The following is a 22,763-nucleotide window of genomic DNA, read 5'->3' on the forward strand; positions in this document are numbered from 1 at the left end:
TCATGAACACGCATGTGCCCTTAGCTTAAAACCTCCCCAGTCTTACTGTTGGGGAAGCACGGCTTTGGCAAAGTTTCCCATGCTTTCCTCACTTGATGCAAGTAATAAATCCTTCCTTCTCCTGATCTTTGGCCTGGTTGTGTCTTTTGGCTCGACACCCACCAAGAGGTGAACCCAGTTTTCAGGTAACACTTAGACATTTTGAGAAGTCAAAATATTAAATTACCTTTCACTGTGTGGGGAGGAAAAGGACTGGTGATTACAGAAAACTAAAAGCTTCTTTCTTCTCAACAAAACTCGACGCTTTAACAATTGTACTGCATAAAATTTCCGTACCCAATTTTACTGAATTAGAATAAGAATGTCAGGGCTTCCCTGGTGGCGCAATGATTGAGAATCCGCCTGCGAAGGCAGGGGACACGGGTTTGAGCCCTGGTCCGGGAGGATCCCACATGCTGCAGAGCCATTAAGCCCATGCGCCACAACTACTGAGCCTGCGCTCTGGAGACCGCAAGCCACAACTACTGAGCCCACGAGCCACAACTACTGAAGCCCGTGCGCCTAGAGCCCGTGCTCCGCAACGGGAGAGGCCACTGCAGTGAGAAGCCTGCGCACCGCAGCGAAGAGTGGCCCCTGCTCCCTGCTCACCATGGCTAGAGAAAGCCCGCGCGCAGCAACAAAGACCCAAGGCATCCATGAATGAATGAATGAATGAATGAATGAATAAATAAATAAATAAGAGTAAGAATGTCAAAAGAAAGAGGACCTAATGGCTACCAGGGCCTGGGGGGAGGGGGTAGCCATTGCTCAGTGGGTACAGAGGCCCAGTTGGGTGATGAGAAAGTTCTGGAGACAGAATATGGTTGAGGCTTCACAACACTGTGAATGTACTTAACACCACTGAACTACACACTTAAAAATGGCTAAAGAGGTGAATTTTATGCTATGTATCTTGCACCACAACTTTAAAAAAAAAAGAAAAAGAGGGCAAAGCAAGCTCAGACTTTTGAAAAGGTGACAAAGCAGGGATCGTGTGGCCCACCCCGGTCATCCTTGCCACCCCCGCCTCCACCCTCTGTGCGGATATTTCTCTCCCCGTGACCCCGAGATGCCTGTCTCACCCCACAGCCTCCACTGCACTGCAGCCCGGGACCCGGCTCCACTGCCCTCCACCCTCCAGACCTGGGCCACAGTCACCATTCTGCAAATGGAATCCCCATCATGTCTGTCTCACGTCTCCTTAAAATTCTCTTATGACCCCATAACCTTTAAGATAAAGTCCAAATGCTTTAGCATTTTATTTCTGTGTTACTTGCCATTTATTTTACAGGGATCCTGCTTAAATCAGAACTCCTACAATATTGCCTCAGCTAAAACTGGGGCAAAAAAGGAAAAGTAAATAAAGGTCCACTCCCCAGGCTTCCCCTGGCTGACTCCCTCCCAGGGGACATCTCCTCACGAGACCTTCGCTGACCCCTGGTCAGGGCAGGAGTCACCCCAGGAGCTCCACACGGTGCAGGGCTCTGTCAGGGCACTCTGTCTGTCTGTCCGTCAGCCCCATGAGAAGACGAATTCCTCCAGCGTAGGAGCTAAGTTTGTTTGTTGAGTGAATGCACACAGAAGAGGAAAGATCATGTCACTAGAAATCGGCACCCAAAGAGTTAACGAGTGCAGTCAGGACAACCCGATTAAGGCCCTGCACAGCCCTCTCCCGTGTACTTACTGTTTCACACCAACAAAAATACTTACTGTAATCTCTGTGCCAAGAGCAAGTCATTTTTTGCAGATTCAAAGTCTCTTGGACCCTCACTCACAAGAGTATCTCTACTGGGCAGTCTTTCCCCTTTCTGGACTTCCACGGGATGATTAAATCTAAAATAATGATCGCCACCGAGAACCACCCGATCACCCTAAAGCACACAAAAAATTTACTCCTTGAGGTGAGTCTGAGCCAAAATATTCCGTGGGACAAATCCTCATGTTCAACAATTCAATACAGTCTAGTATCACTAATGATAAGCATAAAAATCACAGCAGCTAACATTTATGAAATGCTCCCTACAGGCCAAGAATTGCATCTGACACTCTACACATATATCATCTCACTGACGTCTCACAACTATGCATGTTATTATCCCAATTTTAGGAATGAATGAGGAAACTAATAGAGCACAGAGCTTAACAGTAACAGTGATAAGCTCACACTGAGCTCACTGTCTGCAGACACTGTATTGAGAACTATGCATGAATTCTTTCACCTACTCCTCCCTTACCCCTCCTGAAAGACAGGATATATACCAAGTGACCATATGTCTTGCTTTGCCTGCGACAGAATAGTTCACGCCTGTTCTCCTGATGTAATTATTCAAGGGCTCTCAAAAGTGTCCTGACGTGGGTGACATGCAATCACTCCGAGCTTAATAACTTTTCAACGGTCATATGGCAAGTGGCGGGGCCAGGGCTTCGACCCTGTCTGGCCTGATTCCAAAGCCCAGTTCTTCCCGGGACACATAATGCTGCTGCTGGTGGACAGCTCCTTGGGGGCTGGTCCACCCACCATAACAGAACTGCGGTCTCTGCGCAAAGGCAGGCAATTCGTGAAATAAGAGAACGTTAGAACCAGAAAGTCCCTCATCCCGTTCACTACTGATCTTACAGAGGACAGAACCGGGCTCAAAAAAACTAGATCACTTGCCCAAAGTCAAACAATTTCTCACATCTTGGCAGCAGCCAACTTACATGATGTAATACCGTGGGTTCCAAAATAAGTCTTCCATTTACATATGTCTTTGCTTCCCCAGCTGGGATGATACTCACTGTCCCATTAAAATTGTTGACGGTGCTGTGAAGACAGGATGCACATTGTTACAACTACAGGACAGACTAACTAGTAAGCAAAAGGCAATGCAGATAATCCTCCTTGGGTTATCCCCTTAGTGCTAAGGTTCATATCAGTTTGTGACCATAATGACTTAGAACTCTCTTATCTTCCTTCAATTAGATTTTGAAGGTTTGGTGAAAAAGCCTGGCTTCTCTAGCAATTCTATCCACCAGTGGTGGGAAAAATTTTCATTGTACGTATTTTGATTAAAACTACTTAAAAAAATACCAACCCCTCTTCCCCAGAAATGGAAAAAAAAAAAAATCACAAACATTAAAGGAAAATACACTAAAATACCGACAGTGGTTTATTTATGAATGGAAGAGTTTTAAGTATTTTTATGTTTTACTTTTCTAACTTCCTGGTTTTATTTATGAGTTTTAATAATGGGACAAACAACATTTTTCTCCCATGAAAAGAGGGGTAATACAGAGGAAGGAAAAGCATGGAGATAAAAGCACACTCCTTGGACATCTAATTAACTCTGACGATAAGATGATACTGTTGAAAATCAGCTATAAATGCTATATATCCTTTTGAGTCTTTTTATTCAGAAAATAGGAAAGAAACTCCAAAATCCAATTATCTTTGGATTAACTGGACAGAAAGAAAGAGAAAACTGTAGCAAAAGCTGAGCCCCAAACAAAACCTCTAGCTCCAGACAAGGCTCCGAGATCTACAGGTAAAGAACGACAGCTGAACTTGAGCACCCAGAGAAGAGGACTTGGGAAGAACAGCTCACCCTCCCGCCAGCCTAGTGTCCTAACCCCGTAAAGGTTTAAACAAGGTCTGCTTGTTCGGACGCCTCCGCCCTCCCAGCTCTACCTGGTCTGCCATCAAAAGCCCTTGGCCGTAGCATTCTGCTCCCTCCCACCGCCCATCGGGCTTCAACCACCAACCCCCTGATCCACCACTATTTTCCGTAAGAACCCCACCTGGATTTGCCTTAACATCAGCTTCTCTCCTTGACCTGAATCGTTCCGTCAACATAAGACATCCTCTCCTTTATCTCCATCACTCGTCAAGGCCAGAGCCCTCTAAGTAGCTTCTCTTTAGGGCTCAAAGCTAGCGGTGAACTTTCCTTCTCTTTCTTTACTTTTAAGCACTAAGTAGCTAAGACCCACCTAATGTTAATATACACTGATGGGTACAGGGGCTCCTCTGTCCACTGAGCCCCACGTGCCAGGTATGTCATCAGTGAAGACAGACACGAAAACTGCTCTCGTGAAGTTCACGGTCCAGAGAGTGAGACAAACACCTATCCGTGTACTAAAAGGGGAAACACCAAGTGCCAGGCGAGTGGGGGACTTCCTGGTCCCCCTGGACTCTCAACTCTTTGGGGGCATGTTCTGTATCTTTGCTACAAGTGTAAATAATTCTGGGTTTATTTGTTATAGAAAATGGTTAATTAACAGAAGAGCAAGAGGATCTGAGGATCAAGGAGCCGTGCCACGCCAGGTACCAAGACATCATGGAGCTCAAGTACCTGAGGATGTGCAATATTAGTGGCAAAACACACTCTGTATATTTGGAAATTTTTTGTATGAACACTGCAGGTCACAAAAAAAGTCATATGTTATTTAATATATGGTACTGGTAGAATTGGTTATTCATGTGGAAAATAAATGAATTTAGATCCCTACTTCACATCCAACAAAAAATTCCCTACAACTTAAGGACTTAAATGTGAAGGCAAAATTTCAAAACATTTAGAAGATAATTTAGGTGACTGTCTCTACGACCTCAGTGTAGAAATGATTTCTTAAACAAGACACAAAAATTGACAACCATAAAGGAAAAGACTGACTTATGTACTATACTAACTAAGAACTTTGATCCATCAAAAGGCACCATAAGAGAGTGAAACGATGAGCCACACACTGGAGAAAAGATATTTACAACACATGAAACCCACAAAAGCTGGGCCACCAAAATATATTTTAAAACTCCTACAGATTATGAAAAAAAAGCAATACAATCGAAAAATGGACAAAAGACATGAACAGGCAAGTTACAGAAGAGCAAACAAAAATGGCCAAAGAATAGGTGAATAGGATTAGTCAAGGAAATGCAAAACGCATCCCCCACGAGATGCCATTTCACATCCACCCGACAGTGCTAAGGGTTGGCAAGGATGTGGGGCGACAGGTACCTCAGAGCCAATGGCGGCAGAATTGCCAACCATTCTGGAAAACAATCTGAAATTACCTCATAAAGGTGAATATGCGCATATGCTACAGCGTGATATCTCTGCTCCCAGACACACAACTTAAGAGTGATTCCCAAACTTTAAAATGATCATTATAGGGTAACAGAAAAGTCATCAGACTCACACAGCACAGTGGGGCAAACAGAAAGGCCTGGCCGCCCAGGCTCCTAGCAGCTGCCCCGAGGGCCCTACCTCAGTTTATGAAACTTGCTCCAGAGAAGCCCTGCCCGTTTGTACCAGGAGACGCATCCAAGAGCGCTCACAGCAGTACTGGGGGAGCGAAACATGAGACACCACCCAAACGTCTACCAGCCAAGCAGACAGGTAAACTCGTACGACAGGATACTTAACAGCGGAAAAATGAGAGAGCATCAACATGGATAAATCATGAAAACACACTGTGGAGCTACAACAGTTTACATGTACTATCACCCTAACAACACAGTATCATTCAATTCATATGAACAAATTTTAAAATTTGTCAATCCAATCAAAAATCCTGCCATAGATGATGGATAGAAGTTTAGATCTACTGGCTGAGGGATAACTGCTGATAGAGCGATACTACATCATATCTCATATTGAGAGTAACTGACCTGCCATCCTTACAAAACACTCAGATTGTCTGTTTTTCCTGGCTAAAAGATGCATTCGAAGACTTACACCAAAGCATCAGTGTGAGTGAATGCCTCACGTGAAGGAAACCACAAGCCATCAAGATCTGGAAAACTACCGGGGAGGAACGTACCAGTGCTCGTCGGCGATCAGCACCCCTGACAACTGAATGTCATGGCTCGAGCCTGGTTTATACTTTCCGACTGTAGTTGTTCCCTCTTTTATCATATATAACAGTATCTCCGACAGCTGAGGGTCTTCATTGAGATTGACCAGGTTTGGCAAATGGTTGTCCATTTGAAATGTAATTCCTGCTTTCTAGTAGAAGTCAGAAAAAAAACTAACTTTAATCACAAGCATGAAACTGTTAGATCCCCTAGAACATTAAACATTAAAGTCACGGCATGTGGGACTCAATTAACGGTCTCTTAGACCCTCTCCTCGCGACTTCCCCGTAAGTGTGACCACCATACTTCTTAGACTCCCAGGAAGACGCTGGCCCTCTGTCCTGACACCATCCTCAGCCCACTCACGGCTCAACCCAGCATCACCACATGTGCCTGATCTCACCCACCGACGTCCACAGCAGGTCCGGTCCTGCCGCTGCGTCTCCACGGGCATCACCTTGGTTCAGACCCGTAGCACCTCCCGCCTGAACCACTGAGGCAGCCTTCTGACCGCCCTGCCAACAGTCCCTCTTGGTTTCAGTCCTGCTTACACCCTACACCAAAGTAATTCTGAACTAATTCTCAAAATGTCGATTCCCTGGTCAAACACTTTCAATGATTTCCCACTTCCCACAGGATAAAACAAATTCCTTGGCCTGGAATGTGAGAAATTACATCTGTATATTTACTGTCACATTTCTTTGCAAATTTTCAAATCAGTTTAGAAAGTTGAAACGATACCTGTAACTCCTTTGTTACTTGAAGTTTTCTTTTTTCAGCTTGTTCAAGTTTTTCTTTCCACATTCTTACCAAAGACAAACGAGAGTTTAAGAGTTAAAAATATCCCGATTTATAAGACTGAGAATCAAGAGACAATCAACTGAGATGAGGAAACCACTTGGGAATATTTAAAACGTAACGGTCTGGGGATAAGCTGCTCTATTCACAGGGAAGGCAGGGATAAAGGCAGACTCTGGCACCTGCTCAGCCTCCCGTCCCCACCTCCACCCGCCTCCCCCTCTCCCAACCCTTGCCCCAAGCCAGTCCAGTGATTCCAGGCAACATCCACAGCATCTAAGGTAGTGACCAGAGCCCACCTTTGCATTTCTGCCATGTCTCTCTCCTGCTGATACAGCTTCATTCTCAAGGATGTTATTTCTTGCCGACAGAGCCTATATCGCTCAGGGTCAATGTTCTGACTGTTTCTTTGAGCAGCTTTTAACTTTTCAATTTCTGCTTTCAAGTCTAAATATTTGTAGAAAGATGCATGGTTAATAACATTTGATATATAGTAATTCCCACACTAGACATAACCCTCCAATCTTCTATTTTATTTGAAGTTTGAAATACTAAGTAAAACAGAATACTTGCAGAAATTTTACTTTACCTACAAATCTCTACCTAACCTTTACCTGAAAAACTGCTCCCCTATTAATGAATTTCCCTCCCTCATAAGCAGTGTGGCCACGTAACGTATCATCCAAAGAGCGACACCTTTGAGAAGGACCGGGGGCACCATTCATCACACTGGGATGACAGCCATGAAGCAGGACTGCCCCAGGCAAACCATACTCATAAAGACCTGTTAGATAAAGATGACAGGTTTGCCAAGCTGGGATTCAGAATACTTATTTTTAATGAAAATGGTCCCATTTGTAAACAAGAGGGGATCCATACAGGAAAAGATGGAGCACGAGACGGCACATCCATCCTCCTCTGGCCCACACCTCTGAGGGATCTATTCACCTTCTGCAAGATCCCTGAGCAGGCGGGCAAGAGAAGGAGGACTGAGCATTGACGAAGGGAGGCCCGGGCTAGAAACCCAGGACCAAACAGCCTCTGGGTCAATGAACTAAGCAGAAGCAGAGGTGAGAGACAGACAACGGCGGAAAGGTCACGAGAGGAAAAGTAAAGGACATTATTGTCCCTGAGCTGCACAGGCGCACGACTCAGTCCCTAGAGGGTTTCCTACGCTGGCTCTTTCCCCTTCACCCACCCCATTTCCCAGCTTTTTCTGACTGTTCCCCATTACTCTCTTTCCTGCCGTCCTTCCATCCGCCTTCCTCATCAGTGTGGAATGATGGCTAGGAGCTATTACACAAGTATGAGAGAAAAATCTTTAACTTCCTTAAACTGCATATTTTCATCACTGAAATGAATATCTGAGACTAAACTCTCGCAAGATAATCTTTAAGTCTGTAGGGAACCGCTGACCTCTGATCAACTTGGCGCTCACGTCCTCATTGACCCTGGCGGCGTTGACTATCAGCCGGGCCTGGGTGGCGTACCTCAGCGTGCTCAGGGTCTCCTCCACACTGCTGGCCGCCGGGCTGACCGTGGCGATCATTGACGTTTTGGAATTTCCACTCAGACTTTCCTTCAGCAGCCTTCAAGGAAAACAATCACAATTAGACTTTGCTTCTACAATGACCTCATGACAAGTACGTAGAGAGCACAACGCAGACCAACCGGGGCACGTGACGCAGACGACAACTACCTAGAGAGCACAACGCAGACCACTGGGACACGTGACGCAGTGTTACGCTCCTCATTCAGACACCAGTTAGAATTGTTTGGTATTTGTAGCTATTTTTAGATCTCTGAGCACTTTATTTCATCTCACACTTTTCATTTATTTATTTTGGCTGCACAGCTTGTGGAATTCTAGTTCTCTGACCAGGGATTGAACCCTGGCCCTCAGCAGTGAGAGCGCCGAGTCTTAACCACTGGACTAACGGGCAAAGTCCCTCGTCTCACACTTTTTATATTGTTTTGTGAAGCGATAGTCTGTGCGAAGATTTTAAAATATGGTTAACTCTCCAATATTTAGTAAAATCCCTCTCCCCATACTAGACTGTGAGCTACTTTAGGGACGGGACCGTGTGTCTGGTCACCCCTGCATTTCCAGGGTCACCAGAGCCCTTCAAAGGAGCTGCTCAAAAGTGCAGAAAATGATGGATGAACATATAAACACAGCTTTTGTTTTCTATTATATGCAAAAGCCTTATTTTAGAAGGAAAAAGATCATGAGACTAAAAACTCTGTATTTATGAATGCAGAGAGAATTATTCCTAACTTTCAAAAGTTACTCTTAATTTTCAAAAGGCATTAAAAAAATCAGATTGTTCCCTTACAGGTTTTGAGGTGGCAATTATAATATAATAAGTCAAATATAACGATACACTGCTGTCAACAGTGACGCAGTCCCTATCAGAATTGGGTATTAAATCAATACAGATGTAATCTGAATGTAATACATCTGAAGTTAAATCCATGTTCATTAATGAAGATACTTTTTGAACACCTACCTGCCAGCCAGTGTGTGCTAAACTTCACTTCACTCACATAGTAACGTGTGTGGTGATACCACATATGCTCAAACATCAGGTACTAATAATAGTTCATTCACCATTTGACCCTCATTACAACCCTAAAGGACAGGTATTGATGTCATCCCCATTTCACAGACGAGGAAACAGGCTGGAGGACTATTAAGTGATTTGCCCGAAGTCACACAGTGTGTAGGAAGCACAGCTGAGATCACGTCCAGGTAGCCTGGCTCTGGAATCCGCACCGCTCACCACTGCTCTGTTCCAGAGTCACAGGAAGTCAGTCTATGCGCTTTTCCCCCGCAGGACTCACTCTATTTTGTACAATTCCTTATACTCCAAAAGCTACTTGCCATGTGAGGACAGACTCGCGGTAAGGAATGAACGTTCTCCTCCCGCTGGCCTGCTCGGAGAGCGCGGATATGACCTTTCCCAGGGTCAGCAGGGACTTGTTAATACTCACGCCTTCCTGGGGACAAGATCAAACATTTTAATTGAAAGCAACTGCTCAGTAATAAATGTATTTCACAAAATATATTTCTTCCTTCATATAATTACTGAGGAAATACTTTCTTCCATAAACGACCAACTTTCTTCAGACTCAAAATTTACTGATTGACTCTGAGAAGCAATCATATAACCAAGAACTACGTGTTCCTCTTTAAGTCTCAGCAACACAGTCTATAAAGTGCAGGGACAGAGAGGGACTTCCCTGGTGGCACAGTGGTTAGGAATACCGCCTGCCAGTGCAGGGAACACGGGTCCAAGCCCTGGTCCGGGAAGATCCCACATGCTGCGGAACAACTGAGTCTGTGTGCCACAACTACTGAGCCTGCGTTCTAGAGCCCACGAGCCACAACTACTGAGCCTGCACTCTAGAGCCCACGAGCCACAACTACTGAGCCTGCGAGCCACAACTACTGAGCTTGCACTCTAGAGCCCACGAGCCACAACTACTGAGCCTGCGAGCCACAACTACTGAGGCTGTGTGCCCCAACTACTGAGCCTGTGCTCTAGAGCCTGTGCTCCTCAACAAGAGAAGCCACCACAGTGAGAAGCCCGCACACCACAACGAAGAGTGGCCCCCGCTCGCCGCAACTAGAGAAAGCCCACGCGCAGCATGAAGACCCAACATAGCCATAAATAAATAAATAAATTTATATATTTAAAAAAAAAAAAAAAAGATTATGTGCTTAGCCAGTAATCTCCTAAAAACAGTGCCCAGGACTGAGCTCCCTAGCGTGAGGGCTCACCCTTACCTTCAGCCGCTCCCCGCTCGTCTGGGTCTGGGAACAGCGCTCACTGCCCGCCAGGTCCACCAGGTTTATGTGGCTCCGAATTCTGTGATCCAGCTCTTCCCCTTCCACAAATTCTGTCTGGGACAAAAGGACATTAAAATAACACATCATAAGTTCTTTTACGACTTGCCATCAATATAAGTCTGCAAAACGGAAAGTTAGACAAGATTACAAACCACTCACTTATTTTTGAAAGCTATCCCTTCTTGAATCTGTGACAACTTATAAGAACATATTGAGCAGTGCTCAGACTACGCAAAATAAAAGGAATGACTTTAAAGGGCTAAACCCATAACTACACAATTATATTAAGGAAACGGCCACAGATAGAAAAAAGGCTTAATGTACAAAGGTGCTGTTCATCCCAGCCCTGAAGTAGCAAAGCATTTAAAAGCAACATAAATGTCCAACAGCAGAAAAAAATTTGAGGAATTTTAACAGTCAAAGGAAAATTATGTAGCTGTGAATAATAATATTTTGCAAGTAATTTTAATAGTATAAAATTGTTACAGATTTTGTAAATTTGTTTATGCGTGATTGTAAAACAACTGAAAGATTATATACCAAACTCTTTAGAGGGGCTTCATTTGAGCAGTGGAACCCTACGGCTGAATTATTTAAAACCTTTTACTTTCTGATATGTTTTTTCAAATACTGTACAATTATCACGTATTGTTGATAATATATTATCACGTATTGATATGACAATATCAATATCATAAGTTAATAATCACATTATCGATTTTTAAAACAGTGAGAAAAACATACTCCTGTATATGCCACTCAGTGTTACTGTGTATATGTCCTAAAATCCAATTATGTTATATATTTATATGATTGGACTTTTACCTTTGATTTAAAGAAGTAAGAGAATGGCATGGACATATATACACTACCAAACATAAAACAGATAGCTAGTGGGAAGAAGAAGCAGCCGCATAGGACAGGGAGATCAGCTCGGTGCTTTGTGACCACCTAGATGGGTGGGATAGGGAGGGGGGGAGGGAGGGAGATGCAAGAAGGAGGGGATATAGGGATATATGTATGCATATCGCTGATTCACTTTGTTATAAAGCAGAAACTAACACACCATTGTAAAGCAATTATACTCCAATACAGATGATAAAAATAAAAAAATAAAGGAGAAAATAAGGAAAGCATGAACCTTGAATATAGTGACCATCTTACCTAAGAGATTACTCAACAGCACAGTACCTTGGTCTGGGTCATCACCAGGGTGAACACGGAGTGAGAGCGGGAGCTCTTATCATTCATGCCAGTGGCCGCAGTTGCCTTCCTCTTATTTCCCAGTTCCAGCCAAATCTAGTGAGAAAGGAGAGAAGGAGGTCAGGCCTGCAGACAGGGGCTCACCCGAGCAAAGTAAAGCGAGCACATATATATACACATTTATAACCAGCTTATAAAATAAAAATATTAACACATGCTTATTTAAGAATTTGCATTCCCAGTGTCTATTTTTTTTCTGTCATAGAAATTTGAATGAGGAAATAATATCTTTAAAAGGCTATTCCTATAACTCTAAACTGACATGATCGATTTAAATTTTTAGTTTATAAGAGTAATTCTTTTGCTTAAAGTTTACAAAAACAAAATCAGTTCCTTATAAATTAACCTTTTATTTATGCAAATAGCAAGTCAGGGGAAATATTCTTATGAATATTTATGACTCTGAGCTTTCTATCTAGTGGAGAGAAGATCAATTACAATGGACCTTACCTGGATATCAGAGTAAGAGCTGACAACATTCCTATTTCACAAAAGCAAAGGACAAAATCAGTTTTACTCATGATCACACTCCTGTTCTTATAAAACATCAGCCACCTTTCAACCACATAATTACTCCATGAATACCACAGTGGAATAAGCCATAGGTATTATTATACTGATTCTTACAGAATCTTTCATTTTCTCCATTCTAAAAGGTAGGTAATAAAATAATGTTTTCATTTTAACAAATGTTAAGAAGTATGATTTTTCTTAATATGATGAAGCACCTTAGCATCTTAACATTGTACTATCCAAGTCTAAGTCGTGAGACCAAAAGATAAACTTTAACCAATATGTATAGGCAAAGGCATAGGTATAGGTACCTGTATATATGGGTGTGGTTAGGCGTAGGTAGAGGTACAGGTATACGTATAGGTACACATATATATGGGTGTGGTAGTGCGGGTGTGTATGGGTCTCAGCACAATCCCAGATTTACTAAATGGAGCTGAATTTTTTCTAGCCACTTCTCTTTTCCTTTAAGAAAGCATTTGGGACTTCCCTGGTGGCACAATGGTTAAGAATCCACCTGCCAATGCAGGGGACACGGGTTCGAGCCCTGGTCCGGGAAGATCCCACATGCCGCAGAGCAACTATGCCCGTACGCCACAACTACTGAGCCCACGTGCCGCAACTTCTGAAGCCCACGTGCCACAACTACTGAAGCCTGCTGCTCCTAGGGCCCGTGCTCCGCAACAAGAGAGGCCACCGCAATGAGAAGCCCACGCACCGCCATGAAGAGTAGCCCCCGCTCGCCACAACTAGAGAAAGCCCGCGCTCAGCAACGAAGACCCAACGCAGCCAAAACTAAATAAGTAAAATAAACAAATTTATAAAAAAAAAATATATATATATATATATATACATATAAAGAGAAAACATTTGGAGTTGAAAACCAAATAAATGACTCTCAGCATATCTCTAACTCTAAACATTGAGCTCAGCACCTTCTCGCCTCCACAGCTTAAAGTAACAGATAAAAAAAGCGGCTCGAGAGGGAAGGCTTAACTTAATGGGTTAGCAGGGGAAAGGGAGGAAAGTCAAATATTTCATACACAGTATAATTAATGCTCTACGCAAGGCCCTTCACAGGTGCCGTGAGAGATATAAACAAATATAACAACAAGCAGCTAACACTCTATTTAGAAAGAGGAGGAACATTTAACTGGATAATATTAAGAGGAGAAGACTAAGTAATGACGCAGCGTTTCACGGCTGGGGAGGCCGCCGAGAGCACAGCGGTCATGGGCCCTGGCTGCACACACTCACGTGGACAGGCCCTCGACGTAGGGACCGGAGGCCGGGTGCTCCCGCACTCTCAGCTGTGGGCAAACATGAGCCACGTTAACAGCAAGGCAAATACTTCATATAAAAGAGAATTTCAAATGACCCTTTTTTTTCTGTATTTAGAATCTACAGTAAAGAGATTTGTCTCTACCCGGAAATAAATATAAAGGTCCTCACAGAAACACATCTGTAAGGCACTAGGAAACTGCCTCAAGACCACAAACTGTTCACATCTGCACAGTATTTGACAATATACCATAACATCAAATATCTTACTAGTTTTTTATTCCTAAGTCCTGCTGTAGCTATTGTTTACATGCTTTTAAATCGCTTTCTAAAATATGTGCAATAAATTTCAGACAGTTAACATTTTCTTCCGTTTTACATTATACATTTTAAACTTTGTGAGCAGAAATTTAAAAACACGTAGAAGTCAGAGAAGGAAATGCCAAGTTTTGTATGAGTCTCTTGATGTTGCCAAAAGCAAACGGCATGACCTTGAGCAAGTCAAGTGACCTCTTCAGATTTTAGCTTCTCGCTCTCCACAGCCCTTTTCAAAGTCAGAAATTTTTAATTCTAATAGCGGTTGTTTAAAAAGTTGATGCCTTTGTGAAACTTTCTACTTCACAGAAAATATTAGCTATAAGGTATCCGTTTGCTAAATAATCGAGTGAAGTACATATTCTACAATAACAAGACAGTTTTTTAAACTTTTATTCTTTTTTGGCTTTGCAGACTTTTAGGGATTTGGTATTTGACATAAGTGGTCCAACTGAATCTTGGAATGTTTTGTCTTTAACTTCTACACAATACTTGCTTAAGTAAAATGAGGTTACAGTTAATAACTAGTTTAATGTCCACCAACAATAATGTTCAGCTTACTTAGTAAATAGCAATGTAGTTAGACTGTAGATCTCAAGCATTTGCTATCATATGCATTTTAGTAATTAAGCTATATACCATCTTGAGAACCAATATAATTACATGCATCAATAAAAACAGAAATTAAAAACAAATAAGTTTTTAAATCTTACTGTTTGCTTTCTCTGCCCATTTTCACCTTTACAAACCAGAAGGTCGTGAATTTTTTCATTATATACTTCAAAGAAGCTCATTTCAAGGTGATAGCTGACCTAGCAGGAACAGAAACACAGCATACAATTTATTTGAAAAGTTCTTGCATTCTTTACAAATCATATCTGATAACAGTCTAGTAACCAGAATGTATAAAGAACTCTTACAATTCAACAACAGAAAGACAAACAACCGATTAAAAAATAGGCAAAGGACTGAACAGACATCTCTGCAAAAAAGATACACAAATAGTCCACAAGCACATGGAAAGGTGTCCAACATCACAAGTCAGTAGGGAAATGCAAATCAAAGCCACAGTTAAGAAACCACTTCAGACCCACTAGGATGGCTGTAATCAAGGAAACGGAAAACAACAAATGCTGATGAGGATGTGGAGAAATCGGAACCCTCCAGTGTAGCTGGTGGGAGTGTTAAATGGTGCAAATGTCGTGGAAAACAGTGGGCAGTTCCTCAAAAGGTTAAGCGCAGAATTACTGTATAACCCAGCAATTTCACTCTTATCTACCCAAAAGAATTACAAATAAATTCAAATTAAAAATTACTCAAATAGGGACTTCCCTGGTGGCCCAGTGGTTAAAAATCCGCCTTCCAATGCAGGGGACATGGGTTCGATCCCTGGTCGGGGAACTAAGATCCCACTTAGTTGCTGCGGGGCAACTGAGCCAACGCCACAACTACTGAGCCTGTGCGCTCTGAAGCCCACACGCCACACCGAGAGAGAAGCCCGTGCGCACAACAGCGAGTCCACGCGCCACAAGGAAAGATCCTGCGTGCCGCAACTAAGACCCGACGTAGCCAAATAAATAAATAAATAGTTTAAAAAATTACTCAAATAAAAATTGTACCCAACTGTACAGCTGTGTATTGTAATAGCAACAGTATTACAAAAGCCAAGAGATGGAAACAGCCTAAATGCCCATCAACTGATAAAGAAGATGTGGCGCGTATATGCAACGGCCTATTACTCAGCCATAAAAAGGAACGAAGAGTCAATACCTGCTGCAACACCGACGAACCTCATGCTGCACGATATTCCACTTACAGGAAATGTCCAGAATACGTAAGGCCACAGAGGCAGAAAGTAGGGGCTGAGGGGAGGGAAATCAGTGGTAACGACTTAATGGTACATGGATGGTCTCCTTTGAGGGTGATGCAAATTTTTTTAGACCCAGATAGAGGTGGTGGTTGCACAACATTATAAATGTACTAAATGCCACTGAATTTTATATTTTAAGATGGTCAATTTTATGTTATGTGAATTTTATCTTAATATAGGGAAATTTCTCATTTCAACAACAAAAGTCCTTGCGTTTCTTACTAACTTCTAGGAAATTCACCTAATTTGATTCACCTTAGTATGTGCATGGCTTTGGACTATGTGAGAAGGATATACAGAAGTATACAGCAAGGTTCTCGCCCACGAGTTTCCATCCCAGAGAAACATAACATACCCTCCAACAGATAAGACAGAGCAATAGAAAATTAAGAACCAAAATGAGAAATCATGACCATAAATAAAACGGCCAATCAGAAAGGGGAGATGCGGGTGCCAGAGAGGCTGGGGAAGGAGGAGAAAAGGATGGGAGGCATGAGGAACGCAGCGGCTGGACCCTGTGGGCGAACACTTGATCTGCTAAGTGAGGATCTTAAATCAGATTGTGATTCCTGATTGCGGCAAAAAACAATCACCAGACTCAGTAGAGCTGAGCTTCTCCTCCTTTTGACTCTGAATGACAATGTATAAAAGCCAAAAAGGGAAAATTTGCTCCCGTGTAGCTTTTCTGAGTTAGGGCATGTTTCCTTGTTAGAGAAATAAATTTCATCCACAGGCCCAAAGTGAGTCAACAAACAACCAGCGCTGAAGAAACTAGAAGCTTCAAGGGAGATCAGAGAGATGCAGGCTCAATTCACCAAGTATTTATTGGGCCTACCAGGCACACAGAACTCTTCTAGGTGCCGTGGGAGAACCTGAGGTGAACTGGACAGGCTTCATCCTCAGAGAAGTCACAGTCTAATTGGAGATGCAACACAGCACTTGAGTAACACAGACGGAAGGATACAGTTAGCATCCCGGGAGAGGAACAAAGCACTTCCGGGTAGAGATCAGGTACAGGTGAGCCCATGCAATTACAGGTTATTTACGAGGGCTGTGGATACAGGTATCGGGGCTCAGAATTCAACAAATATGCATCAACATCTATTATATATCAAACAGTGTACTGTGTTACGGGGCTTCCAGGGGGCCTTGGAGAGGAAGATGCTGTGGGAGGGGAGCTGCGAAAGGTGGGGAGAGGATCATACTTGGTCCGCTCCTTCAAGGCGTCTGTGGCTATGCCCCCTCCGTGACCCCCACCCGCATGCTGTTATCTTCTACCACCCTGAGTAATCCAAATGGACAAAACCACAGTCACCTCGCTGCGCTCCCCACGTGCCGGGCGCTGTTCAAAACCTTTCACACAGGCCAACACATTGCACACCCACAACAAACCTAGGAGAACGTCCCCCTCATCCCCAGGCTCTGCGCTGAAGCACTCAGAGAAGTGAAGCACACTGCTCGAGGTCACACTCCCAGCGAAGTGATGGAACCTGGATTCCAGCTCAAGCCGTCTCCGAAGTCCACGCTCTGAACCGTTTCATGTGTTCCTCTCACTGACAAAGTCGTTCCCCACGCCTGGAGCGCCCCAGACCCGTGACCACTCCAGAGACCCCTCGCCTTCGCCTGCTCTCCCTCCCTGGCTTCCACCCCCTCTAAACGAAACAGATGCTAACAGAGGGGCCTAACCCACGGGCCACGCCTCCTCTAAGGGCCCCGTGCCCCCAGCTTACATGTTCTCACAGCCGCCGCCCTCATCCTAACCTAGTATTTACTTCACTTTATTTAGCACCTCACTGACGGTACTCGACTGTGTACTGGCCCGTTTCTCCATCACACTCTCTTCACTACAGGCACTGGGTCTTTCCACTCCGTGCTCCCAAGTACAGCACAACATTTTCCCAAGTCCCCTTATCATAAGAATCACGAGGAAAAGTATGAAAATTATAAACTCCCAGGCTACCCCCTAAACCAACTGAATCAGAATCTCCAGAAGCTTTTCAGCAAGTACACCCAAACACACATTCCTAGGGGCTCTTATCCTCAAGCAAGTTTCCGAAAAACTGGTCTAACAGGCTGCTTGGCAAACAGCTGGTCACCCTAGGACCAGGTGAGAGGGCGCGGGCACCCAGCACTGGGGCAGTGCGGGGCACGAGCGAGGCTGTGACCTCCACTCCGGGCTGAATCTGCACGTCACTGCCCTCTCTCCCACTGTCGCCGTCCTAATGTTGACGCCTGCCGTCCTTAGGGAAGGCCGTGCCGCCCCCCCGCCGCAGACACGCACGACGGGGCGTAACTACCGCCACGTGCACCCCACACCCACGGAGGTGACTGGGCAGAGAAGGCGGAAGAGAGGACCCTGCACCCCTGTCCAGCAGGAGGAACCGCCTCTGAGTCTAGAGCCCCCGCCCCCCAAACCACTGTCCGAAAGGAGAGCGACCGGAAGTTACAACATCTTCCACTGAGTAGTTCCTTAGCGGCCACGACTCTGACTTCAACTTGGTTTGACTGTCTTCTAGTCTAACAAGAAGGCTACGGATACTATGAGAACATACCTCCTGGGTTTGTTTTCTGGCTATTTCAGCAAAAAGACCTTCACAGAATCTTGGAATTATTCCTGGTTCTTCACTAAATCCCATCATCCTGGAAAATACATTATGAATAGGGAGGAAGTAAAACTAATTAGGTTTTTAAGTTCTTTGGGGAGAAAGTAAACCTCAATTTCCTCTTCTGTAAAATGGAAATAAGAACTATCTAATTCAGAGCCTTTAGCACAGGGCCTGGAATATAGTAAAAACTTAATAAGTGTTAGCTACTATTAAAATTTGAGTATTTCCTTCTAGGACAGGTATTATTACCATACCGTTGATCAGATGACTTGCTTGTAATTCTCACAACAATACTTCCAATTAACCTCTCTGGGCTTCAGTTTACACAAGAAAGAGTTTATAGTAAACTGGGGCCAATGAAACAATATCTCACGCATAAACAGAAACCCAGAGACAAAGTAACTTGCCCAAGTTTGCAGAACTAGTATGTAAAATGGTGAGATTTGCGCCCAGACCTGTGCAGTTGCAAAACTATATTCTTTCTATCAAACTATGCTGCTTCTCACAAAAAGTGTAAACATTTCTGGATAATCGGACTTATGATACAACTTACGTATAGGACTTTCCAGAGCCAGTCTGACCATAAGCAAAGAGACAGGTGTTGAAGCCTTCAAAGGCCTGTTCCAGGAGCGGGGCTGCCAGTGCCTTGTACACGGCCGTCTGGCTCGCGAAGCGGGGATGACATTCATCAACGGACCAGAAGCAAAGGTCGTAAACAAAACTGTACACCTGTCTCATGCTGGGATGTTCCACAGCTATTTCTTCCCCATTCAGGAAGACCACCTGGGATGCTTCTTCACTCTTCTCTCTTTAAAAAGAAGCGCAGAGAAAAATATCGTTACTATAATTATTCCGAGTATTTTTCCCACAGAGTATAATAAGGACCTCCAACTAGTTAAATACAACGTTACTCCAGGGCAAGATGATTCTTCAGTTTCATGTGGAAAATGCAGACCGGCACACGTAGTAACAGTGGGTTTCCAAACTCTATTTCCTGCAGCTCCAGTGGGAAAATGGAGTTCCAGGTTGCTTGTCTGGAACAATGTCCCCTACTTGTACAGGGTTCTCCATCGTTTTCCTTTTCTCTTAGGCTCTCCCTTTTCTCATCCTGCCTACTGTAATCTACCTGTCTCAGCAGTTCAAACCTGGAAATTTGGTTGGATGTATTTTAAAGAAATTTTGGAGGTACAAATCTATGTAAAGCTGGTAAGAAACACAACTTCAACAAACTCAGTGAGATACAAGTCTGAACCATAAGCGTCTTTGGGCTACTAGTTATGTTTCTATGAATCCGAAGGTCCCTCCTCCTTTAAATGATCTCTTTGGGTCCATCCTTCTTCCATCTAAGACTTAGTAGGAAATCTTTCACTGGCTCCAGGGCTGCAGAAAAACAACATCAGTCCTTGTCTGGCCCCAGATCTCTCCTCTGCCCCCTACTCTGCTTTCGATCAGAAACTACTGCGGAAACCACCTCCCTCATCCTCCCCCGCGGGCCTGCTACAGGCGCGCCTGCCGCGTCTGGAATCAGCACGCGGTCCCTCGCTCCATCCTCTCCAGGGCAGCCACCCATCCTGGGCTTGTCCCCTCTGCCCCTCTTCCCTGCACAGTCTTGAGGCTCTTCGGTACTGAGTTCTCTCGCCTTATCATTGACCCCACATTTTCAGCTAAAAGGCTCACAGCCCTCTGGAACTTGCCTTAACTGCTGGCCGTTTAGGTTCAAACCAGAGGTCCGTGTGCACTGCCGGGTCACCATACCCTCCTCTAACTCACTTAGGTCCACAACTGAGTTAAAAACTACTGACTCTGTGAAGTCTTCACAGTCATCTCTCCAAGTATGTAAAGATAACCAGATGCCACATTCACACTGGGCGGGTCGTCTTTTTCAGCGCAACCCGCAATCTGTGAGTGTCTCACCCACAAGCACACTTGGGGAGAGATTTTTTTTGCCATCAAAATCAAATCTAATAAATGAGTGAGCGTATAACCACCACATAGCAGAGATGATGAGGGGGTGACCACCACTCTGGAAAGGGTTTTGGAAGGACATCTTTGGGGAACGAGTGACCTGTTGTGTCTCTTTTCAAGGGAAAGGTAGAGATCCCACCGTACATTACAGATCTGAAAGCAGACTGCGTTAGACTGGAGTCATTCAGACTTTTAAAAAGCAGTATATCCAGAGAAACTTATGTCTGCAAAATATGGTGATTTCGATTTTTAATTTTACAGCCAATCATCAAAAATAATCCACATACTACAACTGAACCGAGAAGTTCTATCTATATAAAAGAATCACCAGCCAGTTTGAAAATGCATGAACACACTGACTTCCCAAAGGCAGAGAGGAACTGGACACGCTCCACGCCACCAGCCTGGCCTTAGACAGAAAGGGGCACGTACCGCGTGCTGAAAGGCCTGACTCTGACTGCCACCGTCACTTGACTGTTTTCCACTTTTAGGGGGTCTGTTTCTGTAGAGGTTCTCCGAAGTGCAGTTTCTTCTTCAGGAAGGAATACATTTTCTCGTGACCGCTCCCTTTTATCTGCGAGAAGAGAACTTTTCGGCCTTTGTTTAACCTGAAGGGCTGGCATCCTGTTTTTCAGAACTGACGCAGCTGGGCTCTTAGACTGAGGAATGCCACGCTTGGGTGTCGGTCTGTGCTCTGTAACACACTTCGAAGGTGTTCTTTTCTCTAAGCTTTCAAATTTAGGTGCAAGTTTCGCACCATCCTTCCCAGCACTTCTGTGATGTAAGCTTCCTGTTCCTGACACTCTGATATCCAACTTGCTCTGAATAGGTTTTGTTGCCAAGCGTCCTGATCTAACAGCTTCAGTCTGACTCTGGGAACCAGCGGGTGGTCTATCACTTAGGGACTTAAGGGCAACATTTTCGTCTGCCCCACTGACAGCGGAAAGCATTTCTTTGTATTTTCCACCAGCCTTCACTTCAGGGTCTTTTGGGTCTGCAGCTAAAGGTACAGAAGGTGTGACAAGAAAGTTTCTATCATTATTTACAGTCTTTACATTTATACTAGTTTCTGGTGAAGCACAATTGTTTTCTCCTTTACCTCCCACATTCTGCGCTGCTTTCCACTTTTCCACAGAATCTGTCTTAGCCCGATGTTGTAACGCAAGACATGTTTCTGCTGTTTTCGCAGTTGTGTCTCCCAACTCACGACCAAGCAGAGAGGATTCTTTGCTCCTTGTCACTCTCCTCTGAAGTGTTAACCTACCCACAGGGTTAGGGGGAAGGGGTGTATCTTCCGTTTTTTTACAGGCAGAGATAACATAAGTCCTATTTATGTCTCTGGTTTTACTTGCGGATATCAATAACGGATCATCATTTTCACATTCCGACATATCCGACTTTGAACGCAGCTTCAGCCTGCTACCGTGGGGGAGGACAGGCAGCGATGAACTCTTTGGGGAGGAAGGGATACCAAGGATATTGCTGTCATTTCTACTATGTGCAGTGTAAACTGACATCGTGGCAGCAAGTTATTTTTAGAAAGGATGTTGCTGAAGAAACTTTAAGCTCTTCTTCGGACGTTCACTTAACTTCCGGCCATTCCTTCTGCATCAGTTTCCAAAATTATCTGCTAAAATTAAATAAACAAACAAAATTTAGATGGCACAGACTACGAATAGGCCGTAAAAACATGAGAACCTTCCACAGTGAAAGTAACTGCTCAGAGCAGTACATCAGAGTAGGTCATGATCTCCAGCTCAGATACTGTTCCCATGCAGCTTCCGACAAACCTCTGACCTCAAAGAGCTTACAGTCATTACTTACAATCATTACTCAGCTGAGCTCCCATGAGGTGCCAGGCCCTCTGATGGACGCTATGGATTTTCAAAGGCAAGACCCCTGTTTTCATTTCCTTAGTCTAGAAGGAATGCACAGATAACACTTGTTTCAGGCCAAACGTGCCAGGTGACTTTAAAGATGTAAAAAGCACATGTCGGGGGCTTCCCTGGTGGTCCAGTGGTTAAGACTTCGCACTTCCGCTGCAGGGGGCACGGGTTCGATCCCTGGTCAGGGAACGAAGATCCCGCATGCTGTGTGGCACAGCCAAAAAAAGAAAAAAGAAAAAAAAAAAGCACATGTCAAAGACACAAGAACGGCCAAGAAGCACATAAAAAGATGCTCAACATCACTAATCATTAGGGAAAAGCAAATCAAAACTATAATGAGATGCCACATCACTAGCTCATTAGAATGGCTACTATCAAAAAAAAAAAAAAAAGTGTTGACAAGGATGTGAAGAAACTGGTACCCTTGTGTACTGCTGATGCAAAATGGTACAGCCACTATGGAAAACAGTATGGACAGTCCTCCAAAAATTAAAATGACCACATGACCTAGCAATTCCACTTCTGGGTATATACCCAAAAG

General features: G+C 44.1%; 1 protein-coding gene across 6 annotated transcripts in view; it reads right to left on the reverse strand.

Moving 5' to 3' along the window:
• Positions 1-22,763, reverse strand: part of KIF14 (kinesin family member 14) — a 51,766-nt gene that overhangs the window by 26,337 nt on the left and 2,666 nt on the right. For 4 of the 6 annotated variants that reach the window (XM_082615495.1, XM_082615498.1, XM_082615499.1 and 1 more), the window contains 15 exons: positions 20,769-21,966; positions 18,925-19,179; positions 18,318-18,405; positions 14,609-14,707; positions 13,557-13,609; positions 12,237-12,267; positions 11,715-11,822; positions 10,461-10,577; positions 9,555-9,670; positions 8,087-8,259; positions 6,970-7,117; positions 6,614-6,677; positions 5,839-6,023; positions 2,740-2,842; positions 1,750-1,910 (listed from right to left, as the gene is read on the reverse strand). In XM_082615495.1, the coding sequence (XP_082471621.1) occupies positions 1,750-1,910; positions 2,740-2,842; positions 5,839-6,023; positions 6,614-6,677; positions 6,970-7,117; positions 8,087-8,259; positions 9,555-9,670; positions 10,461-10,577; positions 11,715-11,822; positions 12,237-12,267; positions 13,557-13,609; positions 14,609-14,707; positions 18,318-18,405; positions 18,925-19,179; positions 20,769-21,853 (2,786 nt within the window). In that variant the 5' untranslated portion in view covers positions 21,854-21,966. The remainder of the gene's footprint in view (positions 1-1,749; positions 1,911-2,739; positions 2,843-5,838; positions 6,024-6,613; positions 6,678-6,969; positions 7,118-8,086; positions 8,260-9,554; positions 9,671-10,460; positions 10,578-11,714; positions 11,823-12,236; positions 12,268-13,556; positions 13,610-14,608; positions 14,708-18,317; positions 18,406-18,924; positions 19,180-20,768; positions 21,967-22,763) is intronic. The other 2 variants (XM_082615500.1, XM_082615497.1) reach the window with 2 other exon arrangements.

This window comes from Mesoplodon mirus, assembly GCF_964341445.2.
Source record: "Mesoplodon mirus genome assembly, chromosome: 3".
Classification (NCBI taxonomy): Eukaryota; Metazoa; Chordata; class Mammalia; order Artiodactyla; family Ziphiidae; genus Mesoplodon; species Mesoplodon mirus.